The following is a 23,067-nucleotide window of genomic DNA, read 5'->3' as shown; positions in this document are numbered from 1 at the left end:
CATGTTCAGGTTGTTAACTTTTATGATCTCATAAAAACAGTGAGGGGCATCGTCAAAGAAAAGGTCAAGAAAATTTGATTAGAATAAAAACACATTAATTACAGCGGGCAATGTCATTGCCCTAGGGCCACTTTGTATTTAAAATACTTTTGTTTTACTCCTGCATTTAATTAGCAAATGAAAAAGGTAACTGGGAGACTCTTGCTTGCATCACATATCAAAGTCACTAACTTACTGAAAATTCCTCAATTGTTGATCTTAAAATCTATAAAAATGCATTAAAAATACAATGGTCTTGTTGAACACTGTCTTCATCTCACTAATTTGCAACACAGGCCAGCAAAGCTGATGCCCTCAGAAGAGTGTTAGATTAAATGAAACATTTGTCCAATGTTGTCTGACTATTAACTACGCCACAGTTAGCACATACCCATGGACACCAGGCCTGTTCAAATCTCACACTAGTCCAGTGAATCAAGCCCCTATGGTGGAGTTTGAGCACAACAGAGGGGAATGAACCAGCCAGTGACAGAGCAGGTACACAGCCTGGCTTATTAATGGCATCTCATGGGCCTGAAAAAGTCAGCTCATCTAACACCCAGAGACTGCTTTCATGGTAAATCTCACAAATGTGAGCAGGAACATTTTTTTTTACTATGGAAATGGGACCTGGCCCAATCCCTGTATAAAACAGCCCAAAAAACACTGTTTCTGGTCAATTACATAAATGCCACACACTGTTAGATTGGCGGCGCAGGTTATTGCCCTGGCCAATTACTGTCTCATTGCACAATGAGAGGTAAACTGCATCAGTGGGAGATTCAGTTAAACAAAAAGCAAGAGACTTCATTATCTACTGACTGAGAGAATGAGAGATGGCTTTCACTGATGGAGATCACTGAATAGAGCTACAAATTATGCAGGCATGCATATCATATTAGATATCCTGGAATGTTCAACTCTTTTAATTACTGAACATATATGCCACTGGGGACCCTGGTCACAAGTGAGTCACCAAAGAGCAATGAACATGTGTCCAGCAAGCAGCTGCCAAATGGCTGAAGTCTGGAGCAGAATCTCATGCCTCTTATCATTAGAGTGCCCCCCTATGGATAAGACATAATTTAGAGTGTCCCACTATGGATGACACATGATTTAGAGTGCATCTCCTATGGATGACACATGATTTAGAGTGCATCTCCTATGGATAAGGGGAATCCCGCAGTCTTGCATTAAATAGGATATTTTAGATGAGAAAAATCATAAGGATATCATGATTAAATGCAAGCCTGTATAAATGCATGATTAAATGCTAGCCTGAAATGACATAGAACATTGCAGAAGTGCTGAAGCAGACATGAGGCAGTGTAAATATACAGCAAATAATGATCAAATTGTTTGTGAGGACTAGTAATGGTCTTAAACTGTGTGAATGTGTAATGTTTTGGGGCTGAACAACGTAACTTGCCTGACCAGACCAATCATAAGTAACATATGTCTCCCCCCTTTCCAGCTAACGGAAGTTGATTCCTGCTTCTACTGGCAGTCTGAAAATGCTGTCCTCATGTCAGCTTCTCCTACAAAAAAGTGTATTTTCATTACTTCCTCAATTCCAATGCTGCGGTGTCACTAATTGCCATGAATGAGAGAGACATGGAGCCAACACCTCTGGGCTTTGTTACCTCACAACGCCTCTGCTTTGAGCTGTGAGGTTACAACCAAGCATTACAATTTCTTGAGCATTGCCAAGTGGCACTCAGGCGGGAGAGAAAACATCTATTAGGCCTCAAATTTTAAATCCACTCAAAGAAAAAAAAACTTTCTTTGAACTGAGCTGAACCCTATATTCCTGCAGGCAGTTCACTAGACTAACAATAGAGTGAATATTTTCAAATGAACCAGGCTCTCTCTGGGTTGATGTAGCAGCGAGGGCTAAATGTAGGTTAGCACGGCGCGAGAGGGGCCGCAAGGTTACATCACCTAGTCCAATGAAAAAGATTGATTTTCCAAATCTCTGCAAGACACTCCTCAGCTGGCGAGTAATTAACAGCAGACCAGACACATAATTGACTAGTCAGCTTAAGAAGCATGGAAAAGGAAAGCAGCAAACAAATTCAGCAGACAGCTGGAGGGATGAAGTCATCTACAGGTCAATCAGGACTCAATTTGGAATTGATCTGACTATAAAACCACACCAGTTTATGGGAAGATGGTTCAGATAGTCGTTAGTGATTGACTTCATTAACTCTTTCTATTATAAATGAACAAAATGTCTTGCAATATACACTAAAGCTGGAAGATATCTTTTGCAGGCAACAGGAGACAGTGTAAGCCAGAGTCGTTTCTGTCTACGGCTCTGGTGTAACTTAAGCATGTCCGCCATCCTGTGGTGATATGTAAAATTGCATGAGATGGGTGGATGTGTTGAGGGTTTTCTGTTTCTGAGGTGTAATTGGAATGACATGACATGGAACTGACATTAACTTTATTAGAATTTCAAATTCGAGGCCTTTGAAATCAAGTTCTGACCACACACACAAGATCCAGTGACTTCCAAAGTGCAACTACACTTCTGGAAATGAGCAAAACCAGAAATTGACACCTCATATGCAAGCACTGTATGAGACTTGTCCTATTAACAAAAATGGTGCTCTGAGCTTACAACGGTCTAAAAAGGTACTTTGCATGTCTGTTTTAGGTCAGCTACACAGTACACAGAACTGTTTCGAGAAATATCCAGTATACACCCATACATGCAAAAATGCAAGAGAAAGTGATTACGACATTTACATGTAGCCTATTAATTATTCATTCATTTGTAATTATTAATTAATTTGATTTAAGCCAATTCGTATTATTCCATGTGATTTCCTGTATACATTTAAGGTATGAATAGTTTTTTTTTCAGAGTACCCCATTACAAAACAGTTGGATGCATGCATAGCAGATTTGATCTGATATGTCTTCAACAACTGGAAAACTTTAGGTTGGGTAGAAGGTGACTCTTCACCTAGTTTAAACAAATGTACTGCCTTAAGGTGATTTATGGCATGGGATGACACCACTCACCTGTGTATTCATCATGTACTTTTCCAAGAAAGTAAATAACAAATGGTTACACCACTTCATCCCCATGTCGTCATGGTCACTATGGAGTGCAACTAGGACAGTGATGCAAGGGCTGGAAACACACACACATACACACAATAAAACATGCATAGTTCCTGTTATATCAGATATAAAAGTCAGCTGTTCAGTTCACAGATGGAGTGTGTGTAATGCCATATGTATTGTTCCACAAAGAGCAGAAACTAGTACTGTATCTGTGTAAGGTCACAAACATGACTCTAACACACTGTTGTCAATAAGGCAGCAGAATTCCCATTGCTTACTTAGAGCTGAGGCATCCTGTCAAATCCCCAGTAGATGGCACACACAGGCAAGACACCAGAGAACTGATTATGAAGCAGAGGGGTATCCAGCAACTACATTAGTTTGGCCATTTAAATGTGCAGTCAGTTCTTATCCAGTACACTTGAGACATGTCTGCCTAGGGAAATGATGGACATGCAATGTGCAGCATGTACAACTCTGGGGTTTTGGTTTTCTTATTAGTCCTGCCACTTTCAGCTACATTTGAAGAGGGTTGCATCTAGAACGGCTTGCAAGTTAAGTGTAAGAACAGTAAAAGTGAAACAGAGACAGAAGTGGGGTGCTCTCACGTTTCACCTGACTGTAATTTCTGACTGCAGTGTGGAAATTAAACAAAGTGCAAAAGAAGCTCAACAGTTTATTGTTTAATGTGGCCACTTTGCCATATTTTCTAACTCAGTGTTTCTCAAACTTTTTCAGACGAAGGACCATTTAACCAATAAAAAAGAAACACACGGACCACCTATAGCAAAAAAAAAAAAGATTAGACCTACTTCAACAGTATATTAGCCTACACAATAGGCCTACTCACTGAACCACCTTGCTTATTGTCTTTGCACTTTGCTTATTGTGTCAGAAGATTCATATGATTTAAACTGGCATATCTTACATAGACAGTGTTCCAGAACTGTTTGGATTTACATACAAGTTGGTTCAATATTGCAAGTTACTCATCTATTACATTTTACCATGTCTGCTCGCTGACCACTCGGGATAGCTGGTGGACCACCAGTGGTCCCTGGACCACACTTAGAGAAACACTGTTCTAACTGATTACCCACTGCATGTGAGATGTTTATTTATGGTATTTGGCATGACAGCAACAAGAGAGTGAGGGCTCTCTATGATCTCTATAAAAACGAATATGAAGAAAATAATTTTAAAAAGCTTCCAGAGACAACATAAAGTGTTTGAGTGCCAGTAATTAAGCAGCTTTTATTCAGTACATCCCCATTACTATTCAGAGGATGTGTTCCCATGTACCTCTGTGCGTGATGATGACACATGACCCATGAGTCAGTGATAAACATTCCCAACTACCTCTATCCCTTCACTATAAATAGGTCATCAGAAGCGGAAATCCAAAATATGCCAAAAATATCAAACATCAACAATGCCGTGCGTTACTTACACCAATTTTAAAATTGACTCACGTGGAACTAACCCAATTTCATGATCTCATAATCCAACTGTTTAGCCTGGAAAAACAATGGGGCCAATGGAAAATGTCATCAGATTTTTAATAGTTTTTCATAGCTCGTCTGTCTCAACCAAGAAAAAAAAATCCTTTCTAATGTTACAGTATGAACCGCTCATTTCTTTGATATGTAGACACATTGATTGGTAAATCAAACTGTCCTTGCAAAACGTCAAGATACAGATGGCTAAGGAAAAAAAGAAAGGAGTGAGGGTGGGGGTGTTTTCCAGGGGCGTTGTCTTCTCAGAGACTTCTCGCAGATGAGCACCGCTGCCCGGGGGGATCAGGCTGCATGGCCTCCGGTCACGACAATATGACTGTCTCCGTGGAATCTCCAGGCCTGACCTCCAGAGGCTGAAGGCATCCCAGCTGTGTCATTACGGGGATTGGTGCGGGGCGGTACTGCTGCTGCCGCCGCCACCGCCACTGCTGATGCTACTGCTGCTGTTGCTGCCGTGGAACGCTGCACATTCACCACTGGAGGGATCAAATCTGTGCCATCTGACGCCGGGGGATTTGCGGGTTTAGTCAAAATTGCTTTTTTTTTCCCTCTCCCCCCACCGTGGAGATTAACCACTGAGGGATGTTTACAGAGCGTGACGACTGAGTGAGAGAGAGAGAGAGAGAGAGAGAGAGAGAGAGAGAGAGAGAGAGAGAGAGAGGCGAAGAGAGAGTGAGAGAGAGATGCCGCTCAGGCTGGATGTGGTGCAGCGCAGCTGAAGAGAATGTCTCTGGACCTGGGAGCTGTTTTCGCCGGTGCGCCCTGTGGATTCGGACTCTGAGGACTCTTTTTTTTCTTCTTCTGTCTTGTGTGTGCTTGAGAGCGTGTGCTTTTTTTTTGGTGTCTCTTTTGACACTCCGTGTGGGGTAGGGGCATCATGCAGATGGAGGCTGTCCTTGTGCTGATCTGTGTGTGTCTGCTGGGAGTCACCGCGCGTCACAGGGACCATAAGCCGGATACCTTCAGACAAAGCAGGTAGAGTGACCATCTTGTTGCCTAGGCACCACACTTGGACAGGACATACACAAAAGTTGCTTGTGAGGAGGCTTACACTGTGTTGACCTGGTTCTGTTGCAAACAAGAGTCATTTGAGGTTGTTTTTTGTAAACAGTAATCTTTTTCAAAAAACGTGTAGCTCCCAGAAATAAAGTGAACTTCCAGTTTTAATGTTCCAGTTAGCCGAATCAATGGTTGTCACGTCCGAAAATATTCAAACTGATTTGGCATTGTGAGCTTGATTTGTCCTACTGTGATGAGCTGTGCAGAGCTCATCTGCTGTACATAGAGGTTACGAGGTGAACCCTGTCCCATTACTGTGGATTCTCTTAGGGCATAACAGAGAACCGTAATATGTAAAGGAAATCCTTTTGTGCATACAAATAGAGACCTACTTTAGTTCCAGAGCGGCATACAGATGTTGCTTTGATCTGGGTGAGCTGCAAATTCATAAGAGAATACACTGGCACTACATATTAGTTCCTTGAAAAAGAAACAGGCTGAAGATATATCTTAACAGACTCAAAACCAGAGTTAAAAACCTAACAAAACTATTCTCAATTTCACAGGCATTGTAAGTCAACATGTCAGACAGTCACATAACAACCACTGAACTACTTCTCTGTGCCAAACCAGTTCAGTCATGACTGCTCTCATATTCCTTTTTAATAGTATCAACATGCTGCCATTTAGGCCAAAACTCATTACCAGACTCCAAAATCCCCCACACTCAAATTACATGATACAATTGATACCGTTGCCAACGCTGAGCGACTCATGGTTTCTTAATGTGCCCTAATGGCTCCTCTCACATAATCCTGCTAAGATGTAGTAATGAGACAGCATATGGTACATGTGATGGGGAATGTGACGTAGTTTTAGAGTAGACAGAACTAAAAACCAAACACGAGTGAACCTTGCTGACATGTCCAGGAGGCCTGTCCAAGCAGTTGATGTTCCCCAATGTAAAGGGTTTTCCCACTGTAAACTTAACAGAATAGGTGACTGAGGGTATGATGTTCTACATTCAGATGGGATTCTGGCAGCAAAGGCATAAACAATGGAGTATAGCCAAAACAATAATAAACTGTTGGCCTTCCCTGACTTTGAAACCTATGCGGCCCAGTCTGTCCGCCTAGATGCCAACGCTCGACGCAAAACATTGCAGAGCGTCAAATACCATCACAGGTCACGTGACCGTGACCTGTGGCGTTTCGCAGTGGCGTGGAACGTGAAGGAAACACAGGGATTCAGGCAGACAGACAGTCTGTTCTCTGGGCCAGGGAAAAGGATTGAAAAGACCTTTCTGCCAAGCGGATTAGCAACCAGCTGCTGGGGAGGACAGAGAGGAGTAGCAGCCATCAAGCCCACTCTGGCCTAGCGCCCCGCCATTGTCACGGTAGATAATATCAAATGTCACTTTGTGCCACAGTGACCACGCAGTGTGCCCGCGAGTCAATGCGTGCTCTCACTCTTTTGTGCCAACATTAATCCATTTTGGGTTTTCAAATTCATCTACGGTGACCTACTTAGCACTCGCTAACAAAAGACAAGCCAGCTAGCATTGCCTCTTGCATGGGACCAAAATGCCTCTGGAAGTATGAAGGATGGCTCACAATAATGGCCATTTCTAAGGGGCCTTTACAAAACCCATTATGGTCACCAAAAAATGACAGGGCAATGTCACATTTCTGTGAGAACATCTGTCATATATGTATGACCAACACATGAAGATAAAAAATTAAAACTAATCGGCCTAAAATATCCTGATGAGAGGAGAAAAAACTTAATCGGCCTAAAATGTTGGCTGATATAGATTCAAATGGAGTAGGATGAAAAGCTTCATGTTCAACAGGTCTGCTATGTGGCATTTGAATATAAGCCTAAAGAATCATCATTGGCTGCCTTTAGACATATAATATCATATACACACAAGCATCCAAGAGGATGAAATCCATACTGCTCAAATTAACTCAAAAGACCAACCAAATATTACGAGTGGGAACACAATATTCAAGCATTAGATTTACTGTCAGTCAACATATGTAAAAAAATTGAATGATAATTCTATTTCCGTTCATATTATGTATTTGCCTTGAGGAGAGACTGTGGAGGCAGAAGCTGCAAGTTGTTTGTCTCAACACAACATGACAAAACATTTTTTGAACGTTTACATTTACGTTGAAAAGTCTGAAAACTATTGGAAACTTGTGTTAAGTTACTCAGGTGGTTGCCAAAAGTAATCTTTCTCCCCTCTGATTCTGATCTACAGATTAAGAAGAGAGACATCGAAAATAGAAGCAGTTCCTCACAAACCCGGCAGGTCAGATTCTCATTCTCTCTGAATCATGAATGAAATCAAATGATCTATTCAAGTTTTTAAAGTTTTGTTCAGATTTTTTTTTTAATTGTTCTTTTTATTTGTCAGCCCAATCTTCAGAAGGAGTCCAGATATGACAAAATCACCTGTGACAAAGTCGGAACAACTGTTAAGAATAGACGACCATGACTTCACTATGCGACCAGCATTTGGAGGTAATGTCACATTACTGTAATATTTCTGTGACAGGTATCACACTGGCATATGCAATGCAGCTACTGCACAGAATAAATGCCATTAAAACGGCAATGCATGCAATTGTGCAACATGCATGCAACTGCAACGTGCAATTTCTACCGTGCCCAATTATTCCATCAATCTATAGATTGTGTGATCCATGTGTTGTTGATTTGAAATACTGGTACTTCACTGCCAAGTTGTTTCTGTTTACATTTATTCATTTAACAGACATTGTTATCCAAAGCAACAAAAATGAGAAATAACATTCAAGTTACAATGCAGAGACCTTAGGTAGCAATTAACACTACATTAATCAATACTATTACCAGAGGTAAAGAGTGCAGAAGGTTTAAGAAGTAGTCAAAGTTGAATGAGAAGGTGCTAGAAGGAGGTAGAGGAGAGAAGAAAGGGAAGTGAATGGTAAGTGCAAGTTAGGTGTGTTGTGTTGTTAGAAGTGCATCTATCAGGACATATTAGTATATCTGTTCAGTCCCGTATCTGCCCGGTCTAAATACCCTGTCACTGAAGAACTCAAAATATGGCTTGTGAACAACGGCAAGCAGCCTACAAAAACACCTTGCCTTTGGCTATGTGTCAACATGGACACCTAAACCATGATCGTATTTACAATTACACAACCAAACTGGTCCTCTTTGCTTTGAAGTTGCATAAAGGGGGGTTGTGTCTTGCCTATGGATGGGAAATCCTAATATTGTTGGTAACTAGATGTACCGCCGCCCGGTACAAAATATGACCGCCGCCCAGTCCAGCCCTAGCCTGGTAAACCAGACCCTGGAATCTTTCAGATTAATGGACACGAGTAATGAAAATGGCCCAATTCGAGGGGCGGCACCAAGCATGCATTTGAAACTCTCACTGCATGCAGTTGGATAACGCTACGACCAATCACAACAATTCATCAGTGTCAGTCATCAGTGTAGCTCGCCTTTGTCCCGCCTACACCGATTTGATTGGTCCCTCTCGCTCGAGAGATAGAAGAAATTTGGATCATTGCTCGTGACCAGAGTATCTTGCGGGCACAATTCAAATTGTGCTCTCGTGAGAACTCTGGATTTCCAGGGTAGTCCAGCCCATTTTTTCCACAAAAATAAATCACGCTGAAAGGCCTATATGATTCTAACTGTCTCCCTAAATTGCATTATCCACACTCAATTCTCATTGGTATCTGCTAGACAACAAGTACCAAAACATGATTAGTTCATAGATTTCACATGTAAAATTCATTTTATACAACCCCACCCCCCATCTTGCCTGTTCATAATTCTGAGAAATTCTTGAATTGTGTGCATGTGTGCGTGTACACGTTTATGTTTATGTGTGTGGGTGTGTGTGTGTGTGTGTGTGCATGCTTGTGTGTTTGCCTGCGTATGTGTGTTTGTGCATGTGCATGCATGCGTGCATGTCTACTGTGTGAGTATGTGTCATACGGTGATTACTGTGAATGTATGTGTGTGCGTGTGTATCTGTTTATGCACATGTGTGCACATGGAATGGGTTAACATGACCCCTGGAGGCAAACATACAGAAAAAATAGGTCATCCTAGGCCCTACGGTTCTCAAGATATTCACAGAAAACTGTGTCTGCCCTACCCTCCTTTCGGGGGGTCCAGTACAGCGGGGAGGCTACAGATCAAAACGAAAAACGATGGTTCCATGCTATCCATGTGGGGTTACATGCCCACCAAATTTCGTGTACCCCGGCCTTTCAGTGTACCGGGAATCCTTGTTGGTGTATGGTCACTAAATGTACACATAAATTATTTTATTGTAAGGCCCCCACAAACTTGGCATGCATTCGGAGGGTGTCATAATGATCCTACACTTTCAATTTCGTGCAGTTTTGACTATGTCAGCCAGAGATATTGTGATGAAAACACCAAAGTTTTTGCTTTTTAATTTTTAACTAGGTGGTGCTATACATGAAATAAGTGGTAATGGGATGGGTTGACATGCCCCCTTAAGACCAACATACAAAAAAGGTGGACCTCCTAGGCCCCACGGTTCTCGAGATATTCACAGAAAACTGTCTCCGCCACCTACAGGCCAGTTGGTGTATAGTAACATAAATTAATTTATTGTGTGGCCCCCCATGAACGGAATTCCACGAAACTTGGCGTGCATTCAGAGGGTGTCATAATGATCCTACACTTCCAATTTCGTGCAGTTTTGACTATGCTAGGTCACAGATACCTGCGATTACAACACCTCATTTTTACTTTTTGTGTTTAACTAGGTGGCTTATACATGAAATGAGTGGTTATGGAATGGGTTGACATGGCCCCTTGAGATCAACATACAAAAAAAATGGTCCTCCTAAACCCTACGGTTCTCGAGATATTCACAGAAAACTGTGTCTGCCCTACCCTCCTTTCGGGGGGTGCAGTCCAGCGGGGGGGCTACAGATCAAAATGAAAAACGATGGTTCCATGCTATCCATATGGGGTTACATGCCCACCAAGTTTCGTCTACCCCGGTTTTTCAGTGTCCCGGGAATCCTTGACGGAAATTTGGACATGCGAAAAAAAAAAAATCTGACTGTCGCTGCACGGCGGTCATAATAATACGGCTAACCACCAGTCCAGTGGTCTTGTCTTGGTCTTGTATGTCTAATAAAAACAATTTGTGATGCTTGTGGGCACTGAATGAGTTTCAAATTGGAAGGGAATTCAGAGTTAAATCAAACTACACTTGTTCAGTCTTTTTCAGTCAATTTGAGATTTGAGATGAGAGAACATCCATAAAAGTGTGGTAATGCCCAAGGAGGGGAGGGGAAGGGAAAGCAACTTACTAAAGTTACTGACCTACACAGATGTATGGCAACCGAGATCATAATTGCAGACAGAAGTAAATAATGCCTACAAATCATTTACTGACTGCCTTAACTGTATGATCTTATGCAATGTTAACCTAATAACATTCCAAACTGAGCAACAACTCAGGTGTCCTACAATGATCAAACAGAAAAAAAATGAAATGTACAAGATGTCTCCTCAAACCTGTCGTCTGATATCTGTCAGGCAGTGTGGGTCTATTTGGTTCTATGCATTCACTTGATGCCTTTCAAATACTTATTGCTACAGATGTAGCCCATTCCAAAAGTAATAATCTCTAACACTCTTATGCAAATAATTCCCCCAATTATCCCCACTGGAGGAAAAATATGTATAGAAATAAATGAATTTGAATGAATAAGTGAATTTCGTAATACATATTGGAGTAATTAACAAATATTGTTTAATTATTATGCTGTTAATGTTTTGTGGACATGTTAACATCGTGTAAAAAAATGTTCCATCCTGATGATGTTTGTCCTATGAGACAGTAATGAGACAAATAGAAGAAGACAGAACAGAATGTGAATGAGCAAACAGAAACCAATAGGAATGGCAGTATACTGACATGAACAATTGCGTATTACACATATAAAACCTTTGGGGTCTTATTCTCTTGATGGAAGGTCAGCATAATTTTAATTTCACCACCACATCATTCATCATGGATGAGTGGAATTATGACATGATGGATGGATGAATGTACAGAATGGATAGACAGACAATAGACGGGAGAGATAGAGGGATAAACAGATGCAGCAAGTGGTCAGGAGGATAAAGCAAAAGAAGAAAAAAAGAACACTGGCACTACCCTAAGAGTGACCGAAGGGTCACTAGTGTCACTAGATTTAACTCCCGGGAACATTTAATGACACAAATGTTCCTCATGCCGTTGGAACGTGCTCTGGGCGAGCAGAGCATTCTCGATTTGTTTGCTGGTTTCATGATAATGCAGTAGAGGTCTGCTGGCCGGGGCTTTACAAAGCCGAGGATTAGAATACAGCCCCTCATGATCCTGTGTGTTTGCACAGACTCCAGATGTGTTGTGTGCAGCACATTTCAAATGTACAGATAACATGTGACAAATATGGTCAGTTCTGAAAGCATGATGAAAACAAAATGGCAAGCAGGTTGTTGGACATGGTATTAATATATTAATATGTACACAAAAATATTCAGAAATAGAATTTGTGCTATATGCCAATACACACAAAAAACAGCAAGCCTTGTTTACTTTAGTATGTGTGCTGAGCCCTTCACACAAAGAAAATTATGGGCTTGAGCTTTTCTTCCTGGAAAAAAAGGAAGGAACACTTTCTGTGTGTTGCTCAGAGACAACGCTAAATAAATAATATCAGTCTGAGAGTCTAATCTGCAGAAAACATGACACCGAGAATGACCCTTTTGGGCTTCTTTTGCCTTCATTTCCAATGCCCACTCCTGCCAACAAAAGAAAGGATGCTTAGCAAAAAATAAAACTGGAGAGAATCCAGATGTCAGACGCAACCACAACTTTGATCCATTGTGACCTAATTGTATTTACGTCCGACGAAAGACGCTGAAGCGTGCTGGCAAAAATAGGACAGAAATCCTGTGGCAGGAGCAACTGCAAATCCAGCCGCTTCCCTGAAACTTCCAGAATCAAATGCAATGGACATAAAGCTGGGTATATGTGCATATGAAAATATACATATGACAATGACCAACCGTGTTCATCCTCAAGTTAGAACGCATGTTTTTTTGTTTTTTTTTAAATTAACAACATTAACATATTATTATTATTATTATTTCTGCTAGATATTTTTATCTCTTCGCTATTGCTACTGACATTGTAGCATTTTAGGAGATTTGTTTTCTATTTGTATTCTATATTAGGCTACTTGTTTCTCTTGTGCTAGGACCTCCTATTCCAGTAGGTGTTGATGTACAGGTTGAAAGCCTTGACACCATATCTGAAGTTGATATGGTAAGTACCATGACACTTTAACTTCCATCAGAAAAACACCTAAATGCTAAATCCCCAGTAAAAAGTTTCTTGCCAGCTATCCGACTCATACCATCTTTTCTCTTCAATCTAACTCTCCATCAGGACTTCACCATGACCCTCTATATAAGGCACTACTGGAAGGACGAACGCCTGTCTTTCCCCAGCACCAACAACCAGAGTTTGACCTTTGACAGCAGGTTGGTTAAGAAGATCTGGGTGCCGGATATGTTCTTCGTCCACTCAAAGAGATCCTTCATCCATGACACCACCACAGATAATGTCATGCTTCGGGTGTATCCTGATGGCAATGTCCTCTACAGCCTGAGGTGAACATCCCTGACCAGTCCTATGGTACACCATGATTACCCTCGCCCCCAACAATGTGCAGAAGGTGGACAGAGAAAAGTCAGTCTGTCTGTCCATCTTTGTATAGATAGATAGATAGATAGATAGATATACTTTATTAATCCCTAGGGGAAATTCAAGAATCAGATGGATTATGGAGTATGGATTCACTCATGTAAAAGTACAGGGTCTGATTCACTTTAGATGTTGATGAAGAGGATTAGGATTCAGAAGCAGGATTTCTTTTCACTTTGCCATCCTCATATAGGGGCAAAGGTCTGCAGTCGCCTGACTGCTGTTGTCTTCGTGTTTAGATACACACACGCAAACAACTTTCTGGTAAAAAGTGGGATTGGATTCATTTCTCTAACTGTGCCATGTCGCCTGTAAACAGGGTAGATGGGCTAAATCATGTTGTGATCAACAGAAACAGCAAAATATGTCATCTCCTGCCAATGTTGTTCAGCAGACGGATTAAATGAAATAAAATCACACAGCTGATGGCTAGAGGGGACACCGCAGTCCAAATGTCACACACTGTAACAAATGTCAAGAGCACAGAAGCTGTAGCAAACCAAAAACATTTCATAAACGCAGAAAGTTAACGTTTCGCTCACAGCGTGAATATGATTATAAGGCACACAGCAGACAGCTTATGCGCTGCTTTTAAAGAAAATCAGTTGGCTATACTAGCTAAAGGTGTGTTTCATTGTGATGTCAACTTAAAAATGCAAGGGATTTCTTCTCACATCACATGGAACTACACATTTCTTTTCAACCAGTCAAAACCAGGCCAGGACCACTGTGAAAGGCTGTCATTCGCAACAATGTTGTTTTGTTTTTCTTTTAGGGTCACAGTAACTGCTATGTGTAACATGGACCTGAGTCGTTTCCCTCTGGACACACAAACATGCTCACTGGAGATCGAAAGCTGTGAGGACAAGCATCCCTTAAATCATCTTATCCATTCATAACATCCTCTACATTATTTCAACATGGCTTTTCTTTGAAATTCAATGCTTTCCATTCTCTCTTTTCAGACGCGTACACTGATGATGACCTCATGCTCTACTGGAAGAAGGGCAACGACTCTCTGAACACAGATGACCGCATCTCTCTGTCCCAGTTCCTTATCCAGAAGTTCCACACCACCACAAAGCTAGCCTTCTACAGCAGCACAGGTGACCGGCAAGTTCTAGAATATCAGGAAGTCTTGGTATCTAGTGGGCCTGAGAGTCCTGCATAGTTCCTTACTCTTCCCTTGTCCTTCCCAGGCTGGTATAATCGTCTCTACATCCATTTCACCCTGCGACGGCACATCTTCTTCTTCCTGCTTCAGACCTATTTTCCTGCAACACTGATGGTCATGCTGTCCTGGGTGTCCTTCTGGATCGATCGCAGAGCTGTGCCTGCCAGGGTACCTCTGGGTAGGATGGTCCTGAGCACATCCTAACATCCAATGTGAACAATTCAAAATACTCGGATGCTATGTACAGGAAAAGCCTAAACTTATAGGTTGTGTTTGTGTGATGACAGAATATTCTACACTTTAAAGAGAGTCAAAGATTCCAGACAATTGGAACACAAATGGGAATAATTCACATGTTGGACAATAGTCAACTACAGTAGATAACTACTGCACATGTAACTAAGGGGAGAAATCCAAATCCAGAAAACATAGGCTAGCCAATTCATCTGAGACACAGCTGAGGAGAACAAAAAACTGTGAGTTCAGATGGGCTGCACTTGTCTCAGATGATTAAGGTAATATACTAATTCAAAAATGTTTCAAGACCAAGGTGATAATGGGAAAGAGTGATGAGCCCAGTGGATTGATTTGTATATCTTGCAGATGTCATGGTCACTTGATGACAGAAGTTCTTAACCAATCTGAAACCACAAACCTGGAGTAGACATATTCAATTTTAAACAAAGAATTACATGTGTAGGCTGTTGCACATTGGTGTAGCAAATCTATGCAATAGCTCAAGAGGTAGCCTATATTTAGTTCTTAGTTCTGCTTCACTGCTGTGCTCAAATCACCAGACCATTTAACCTTCTTTCTGCAGCCTGTGTCCTGTGTCTACAGTATACATAGTTCAATTATGGCACAAGCTAAAAATGAAAATGTGAATATAACAGGTTTAAGTTTTCTGAACTATTTTTAGGGTCCTCTATACCAGGATGCCAGGATTGTTACAGTACCCTCCAGAATTATTGGCACCTTTGGTAAAGTTGACTAAAAACCCGTTTAAAAATAATCTTTTGGTGATTTATTGTACTCTCACAATGAAAACAATAAGGGAAAATCAACCCTTGAAGGGAAGCAAATTTATTCTGAGAAAAAGGAAAATCTCATAAAGAAATAAATATTTTTAACAAAAACACGTTGCTCACTATTATTGCCACCCCTAAAAAAATCTAGGTTATATACAAAACCTAACAGAAGCATTTTCCAATCTAATTTCAACTTATTTAAGTTAATCAGTAGTTCCTGACGTTCTTCTTCACTAAGGTATGAAAATAAAGTGACACAGGCTAAATCCTCTAGTCATTTTTCAACATCGGAAAGACAAGTGAATACACTAAATTTAAATAAAAAGAATGTGTGTTGACATTTGTAAGTCAGGGGATGTCTATAAAAACTAGGTACTTTGTTTTTACAGTTAAAACAATGATTAAAATGATCTAATCAACTGGAAATGCGACCAACATGCTTGGACAAAGACCCATGTTTATCTTGCCCCCACGTACAGTATGGAGGATGGTAAGATAGGGGGGAAATCCATAACAAACAACCACTGTGGGAGAGTTACAGAAAAAGGTATCAACTTGGGGACCAAGTCCCCCAAAAAATCTTCAAAAGTGACCTCACTGCTAATAGATTATTTAGAGGGCATGATAAGGGCAGATAAAAGCCTGATCAGTCATTTAATTACCAATGTAAGCGGCACAAGTTACTGAATAGTACAGTGATTTTGTCTGGAAGTGTGGTCTATTGTCAGATTAAATGAAAATTGCGCTCTTTGGCAAGAAACACGTTAGGTGTGTTTGGCGTACATAGAAGAATGTCCATACTGAAAAGAACCCCAGGCCTAATGAGAATTATTGTGGCGGGGCTATTTTTATTTTTTGTCAACTTTAGCAGAGGTACCAATAATTCTGGAGGGTAGGCTACTGTATGTAAAACAAATCTAGCTGTTATATTTAGTTTTGATCAAAATCCACATAAGACATTCAGATCTACCTCTGTTTACTATTAATGAACAGCAGTGAATGCTACATGATACTCAAATATCAAAGTTGTGCTCACTTCCTATTTTCTACATTATATGCATGCTGTTTCTCTCAGGAATAACGACTGTGCTAACCATGTCGACCATCATCACTGGTGTCAACGCCTCCATGCCTCGAGTCTCCTACATCAAAGCAGTGGACATTTACCTATGGGTCAGCTTTGTATTCGTCTTCCTTTCTGTGATAGAGTACGCAGCTGTGAATTACCTATCCACCGTACAAGAACGGAGAGAGAGAAAACTCAGAGATCGGGTGAGATTTAACAGTGTTTATAGTGTTTATTGTACACAGTGCCAGCTTACACCCGCTTGTTTGTTCACTTGTTTGTTCAAAATCACAGAAATTGCACATAACCACATTTATTTTGCCATAAAATATGCATTCACAGATCACAGAAACCAGTGTGTATTTTGCATTGCTTTACAGCTACCCTGTACGTGTGGCATAGCAAACCCGGATGACATGATGATGAACCCGAGCTACAGTGATGTGGACCCAAACAACACTGGGACCTACGGGATGCCCGAGAATGGCGGGCGCCAGGAGAGGATTTTAGCCCAGTTCACTCTGGGGGACAATCAGACCACCAGCCAGGTGAAGAGTTCCAGGAACTACATTAACATCTGGATCGACACGCATGCCATAGACAAGTACTCAAGGGTGGTCTTTCCTGGCGCCTACACCCTCTTTAACATCATCTACTGGTCCATATACTCGTAAATATTGGTTCTGCCTGGGAAGGGGTGGACCCTGGTCCTGTGCATAAATATGCTGTCTGTGGAGCACAACGTGATTTTGAACAACACTGTGTCCTTCAAGAGAGAGGGAAGTCTCTTAACGTCATCCTTTTTTTGCCTCTCCAGAAAATTGGATACTTTTGAAAGACGTTTAGCACTGTCCAGCTGAAGACGAATACTACTATATATTGCCTTCTTTATTCATTTCAAAAGAAGACATTTACAAATGTACTATACTGTTCTTCAGAGATTACAAACCTTCTTGAACAGCACATTTTCTGTACTATTTTTTTTCTCTAAATTCAAGGAGTACCTTTACTATTTTATGTATATATAATGTCAGTAGAAATAAAGGACCTGAATCTATGTATAATGCTTGTGGGACGCAAAACGACAACTCAGGTTTTAAAATAACCTGTGGTGTCATTTGTGCATAATGCACTTTGTTTAACCGGCTGCAAAGTAAACCTGAAATGGCTTAATGTAATGGTGCCATTGACAGACTGTGATGGGAATGTTCATTTTTTTAATGCTGAAGCAGGATACAATACATGACAAAGTGTTCTGTTGTTTAAACCACTTGTTAAGATAGTCAGTTCATTCATTCTGATGAAACCAGGTAGACATTTTATGTTTCAGTCTAGTACCATAAATTAATTGTCTTAAAAACTTGTGTGCAACATGTACATGTATTTTCATACACCAACAACTACTCAGTACACTAATGATGTTTGAGACATCAGTATGTATAGTGGTTATGGACAGACAATTATCCATAAAATAACATGGTAAGCATTTTTACACTTGAAAAGCTTTTTATGCAGAGTAGAAGTAGTCAATAAATATAGCGTTTTCGGAAAGCTGTTGTGATGTTTTGATGTGATGAAAAACCTATAATTATGCCTTTAAAATGCATCCATGGCCTTTGTCATAATTTAAATTGAGCATTTCAATACAGTACGTTTTTATCAAAGCATTGGAGGATGGACGAGTGGAGAGGTTTGTCTGAGATGAAGATTTACCTCACCTTTACCTAATATGTGGGCTGGCACAAGTCTTCACTCCTGCTTCAGCTTGGCCTGGGCAAACTCCTCCTTCACCCTCTGAAGCAGGTCTGGCCCAAAGAGGACATCAACAGCTGTCATGGCCAATGCTTTGGCTGTGCGAAGGGTGTACATTTGGGCCTTCTCTGCACCTGAGACATTTTGGGTAGTTCATTATTTCTTGTCAGAAGATTTGTGATTAATCAAAATTCATCACAACATATTATTATCATTATTATTATTATTATTATTTTGATGATTGTGTTACGATGTCAACAGCTGGTAACAAGTTCGGCCATTTGGCATAAAAATGCATGGCCTATATTAACATTAATTGACTAATCAATTTAACATAAACACAATTTAAACTGCTAGTCCAAAATATATAAATGTAACATATCCAGCTCTGTCTGTTTACTTTCACTCTTGCCATAACATAACTGTGGCTCGGAATTACCTGCAGCTTCTGTGTACTGTGCAGTGTGATTTAGAGCCTGGGATCCAATGTAAAAGAAGGGGTGTATTCCAGGGACCACAAAAGACACGTTTCCAAAGTCAGTGGACCCTATCAAAAATGTTGTCTACTTTAGAAATTGCGATGTTACTGAAATACTATCAAAGTATTCTAGGATTCTGCTTAATATCAAAGACAGGTACATGGAAACATAAGAAGAAAATAATGTTGTGTACATTTCATGTAGATAAAATACTTGAATATGTTGTAATTAATAAACTGTAAACCAGTGTGTATAAATTGTGTGTAACTAAATGGACAATATATGCACATTATAAACAGTGTTGATTCCTTTAATACAGTGATTGGTTTTTAAGGCAAACATTTTAACATTTCTTACCTGCAAAATGGTTTGAGACTTCCTTAAACTCCATTCCAAGAGCCTTTCCATTTTCTTTGTAGAGGTTTTCCAGTGTAGTGTTTTGAAGAATATTTGAATATGCATGATTTGGGTAAGTTATTTCTACCTGCAAAAAAAAAAGATCATTAAACAGATATTAAAAGGCGCGCTGTTGCACATTTCAGTGAATGCCATCTTGCAAAATATACCTGTACTCTTTCTAGTTGTCAGCTTACTTGGCAACCAGTGGCCAGGGCGGCAGATCTGAAGCAAGCCTCTGCTTTGACTTTGAGCTCAGAGAGATCTTTGTACAAGGGAGTGCGCAGATAAAACTCAAGTTCAGTGTAGTCTGGGATGATGTTCGGCTTCTCTCCACCATGTTTGATGATACCTACACAGGAGAGAAATACATGCTGAAAGGATGAAATCATTTTCAAGATGAGTGTCCTTTACAATATTTTAATGATGCATTACATTTAGGAGCTGCTGAGTTATGCAAATTACGTCATTTAATTATCCATCACCTCATCACTGACTATATTAATCCCCATCACTGACTATTTTAATTCCCTTGTCTTCCAACAATGTGTTCCAAAATAAAAAGGTGTGATTTCAGCACTTTATTTACTACAAGACTAAACTTAATGAATAAGAAGTGAAAGGAAATGGACAGAGGATAACTGCTTACCATGAAGTCTCCATTCGGGCTTAAGCTGCTGCCTCAGCACAGCAAGGTTGTTATACGCCAGCACAGCAGCATCCAGCGCGTTAATCCCTTCCCAAGGGTAGGCGGCCGCATGGGAGGTTTTGCCGTGGTACTTCACCGTGCAGCTAAAAATTACACAGCATCTAATTATGATTACAGTGCATCACAAATCCTTTGACTATTGCTATGTAAAGAGTTAGCCTTTCTCACTCTGTGATAGCGATGCATGGGCTAAATGATGAATCTTCCTGAGCGGGATGGGCCATGAAGACAACATCCATGTCTTTGAAAGCACCAGCCAGGATCAGGTCCACCTTACCCCCTCCATCCTCCTCAGCTGGGGTACCAAGTACAGTAACCTATCACACAGACAGCATACTGCAAACTCATACCCATACATATGTCTCTGACACACACGTGCACAATATAGGCTAATGACTACACACATGAAATTCAGGAATTTTCATTTCAATTTCGTGGCTCAATCATCCCATAAGAGTAGGCCTATGTCGATGGTTTCATTTAGGCTACTATTGTAAAAGTGACTAACTGACATTTCTTCCTCTAAAAATAAAAAGGGCAGCACTGTCATACCGTTACACGCACTGGACAGTTGGGCTCACGCTCAAGTGAACTTTTTAGCCCCAGAGCTGCAGCAGCTCCGACCTCTGCTATCAGGTTGTGTCCGCAGGCGTGACCAATGCTTGGCAATGCGTCATATTCACACAAAAATCCAACATTTACAACTGGATCGCCTTCTTTTCCACCGAATGGGCCCGACGATGCTCGGAATGCTGTTTCTAAAATGAAATGACTTTCAACAATCCATCCAGACTCATTTGAAAAAAAAACGTATGAGCGTATCATGCGACTGTTTCTCCTGGTATGCGAGTTCTGGACAGCTCCATATCTCATGACTTAGAGTTTGCAGTTTGAATTTTGCCTCGTCCACAATGCTGACAATGTCCTGTTTCAATTTTTGAGCAACGTTATTGCCAAGAGACGACATGCCACCAACGATTTGGCACCAGCTGCCCAATGGATAGCACTATTACTTTGGGGTAGGCTATAGCCTATAACTTCATAACTTTGCGGTCTCTGAATGCAACCTCAGCATTTTGTTTTGTTGAATGTTTACATGTTCTTTAGCTCCAGCCAATTGAAACGTCTCTTCGTCTTCTTCTTTGGCATAGGGCAGGCTATCGCATAGACATAATAGCCTAGCCTCTATAGACGCCGCATCGACCGCTACTTCCTACTAGCGCTGACGAGATTTGGAGCCGCCATCTTGGACCGGTCATCCACTCCACTCAGTGTAATGGTGCATTCAGAGCACCTCGGAATAGGGAGGGAAAGTGAAAACCAGCGCCCCAAGTGGTTGCGTTCCTATCGAAGAGCAGCTCCAATGTTAAGTCCCATAGATCTATTTTTTAAAAAATATTGTGAAGCCAAATCAGCGATGTTATCCAGCAAAAATATTTTTCAGTGTCTATACAGTAATAATATTCTAACTGTGAAAATGTCAGACCCTATTTTGCCTTATTTAAGAAAATCGAAATTGGCTCCTTTTGTTTCATAAACGAACTACAAAAAGAAGTCACGTGACTTTACCCTTCAACGTTACTCACGGTAGCATGGTTTGTTTATTAGCCTGGTTAGCATTGACACTTAACACTTACAGCTAGCTCTTCATGTGAGTAGAAGCACAACACCAGTTATCCTGACATAAAGGTTATCACCACGCGGTTTACATCACGCCCGTTATTACAAAAATATGTTAAGCCAGTTAAGCAAATTGCGTATTGATCAGTTAGAGATTAAAGCCCAAACATGTGACGTCACATGCAGCTGTAGTTCCTTATCACCGTGTTACGACAAAAACTCAAAACAATTCAACTGATCCTAAAAATAAGGTATGACCACTTGAAGCAATAGAGGTGACCCCAGTGCCTAACATATGGAAGGCATTAAATTAAGATCCCAATGTGCACCGAGATATATTTTTTCTAAAAAAAAATCCCATCCACTCCGCTAAACTCTAGGAACGCAACCACTAGATGGCGATGAGATTACTTTAACAGCATTTGTTAGACAACGCACCCCAAAAAAAAAAAAAAATCTCCTGTTTTTAGAAAGCTAAATGTTGACAGGTATGCGTATCGATGATGTCATCGCCACACCTCAGCTGCCCTGGACTTGCACTTATAGTATTGCCTAACAATACTAGTTTTCATACATGACATTACCTACGATTACACTCCGTAAGATAAATATCACAGCTGGTGCTGCGCAGCGCGATAGCTTATGACTTGGTGGACTGAACACTGTTTTTCCCGGTGTTTTTTTTTATGCATTCTAGCTACTGTCAGTGACGCGAGAGAACTTAAGTTATTAGGAAAGTGCGGTGTAAGTTTAGGCTACATAAATTTGTGCGTAGTTCCAGTGTCATTCATTTATTTTACAAGTCTTGCAACATATATACATGCATTCACAGTCGAGTGAAATCAGATATAAGCATACAAAGACGCTTAGAACTCACGTTAAGCCAATGGTAGCACACTGAATGCAAATGCGCGATTTGATGCAGGCAAACGTATTGACTGTTACTAACGAAGGTTTTATAGCAATATTATAAATGTGGCGACAGAATAGCCTAGAACTTGGGTAAGCCTTGGCGCTTAGTAGCCTAATTGCGGTGATAGCCAAAACTAATGTGAATCACGGACTATCCTACAACCAAAGAAAGTAAAGGTGATTAGTAGGCCTACCTCCGTTAGCCAAATAAAGGACGGACTGCACCCTTCACAAACCGTAAAATAAAGTTTATTAGTTTTACAGTTGACAGTTCACCATCAGTCCACACAAACAATTCTGGTTTCCTTGCACTAGCCATTTCGTAAGTAGCCTATTCTGTCTGTTTGTAAAGCATAAGTTTTGGTCAATTTCTGTAAAGAAACAGTGCCACCTATAGGCCTGGGGTATGAAGTAACGTGTTGAGTCATGTTGAGATGGATCCGTTTGGACGCAAATATTCTTGATACGGTTCCAGGGAAGACGGA

At 40.7% G+C, this 23,067-nt stretch overlaps 2 protein-coding genes across 2 annotated transcripts; one reads left to right on the top strand and one right to left on the bottom strand.

Moving 5' to 3' along the window:
* Nucleotides 1-4,880: 4,880 nt before the first annotated feature.
* Nucleotides 4,881-17,820, top strand: LOC125284174 (gamma-aminobutyric acid receptor subunit rho-1). Its single transcript, XM_048227972.1, has 10 exons — nt 4,881-5,606; nt 7,900-7,950; nt 8,056-8,162; nt 12,938-13,005; nt 13,129-13,352; nt 14,222-14,304; nt 14,412-14,552; nt 14,646-14,798; nt 16,724-16,920; nt 17,095-17,820. The coding sequence occupies exons 1-10, from the start codon at nt 5,509-5,511 to the stop codon at nt 17,386-17,388; spliced, it is 1,416 nt and encodes a 471-aa protein (XP_048083929.1). The 5' UTR covers nt 4,881-5,508; the 3' UTR covers nt 17,389-17,820.
* Nucleotides 17,821-17,914: 94 nt separating this feature from the next.
* Nucleotides 17,915-21,286, bottom strand: LOC125284175 (peptidase M20 domain-containing protein 2-like). The gene is given in 8 exon segments (XM_048227973.1): nt 17,915-18,600; nt 18,906-19,013; nt 19,303-19,429; nt 19,539-19,693; nt 19,991-20,133; nt 20,219-20,367; nt 20,603-20,852; nt 20,854-21,286. Coding segments are annotated over 8 exon segments (1,233 nt in total). The 5' UTR covers nt 21,018-21,286; the 3' UTR covers nt 17,915-18,463.
* Nucleotides 21,287-23,067: the final 1,781 nt, after the last annotated feature.

Source organism: Alosa alosa, chromosome 19 (assembly GCF_017589495.1).
Source record: "Alosa alosa isolate M-15738 ecotype Scorff River chromosome 19, AALO_Geno_1.1, whole genome shotgun sequence".
Lineage (NCBI taxonomy): Eukaryota > Metazoa > Chordata > Actinopteri > Clupeiformes > Clupeidae > Alosa > Alosa alosa.
This window is presented reverse-complemented; position numbering and strand designations above follow the sequence as displayed.

Bases quoted from the DNA above. Each gene is read 5' to 3' on its own strand.
- LOC125284174 (XM_048227972.1), top strand. From the start codon at position 5,509: ATGCAGATGGAGGCTGTCCTTGTGCTGATCTGTGTGTGTCTGCTGGGA. The intron at 14,799-16,723 runs GTAGGATGGTCC...TGTTTCTCTCAG, and splicing joins GCCTGCCAGGGTACCTCTGG to GAATAACGACTGTGCTAACC. The intron at 16,921-17,094 runs GTGAGATTTAAC...ATTGCTTTACAG, and splicing joins AGAGAAAACTCAGAGATCGG to CTACCCTGTACGTGTGGCAT.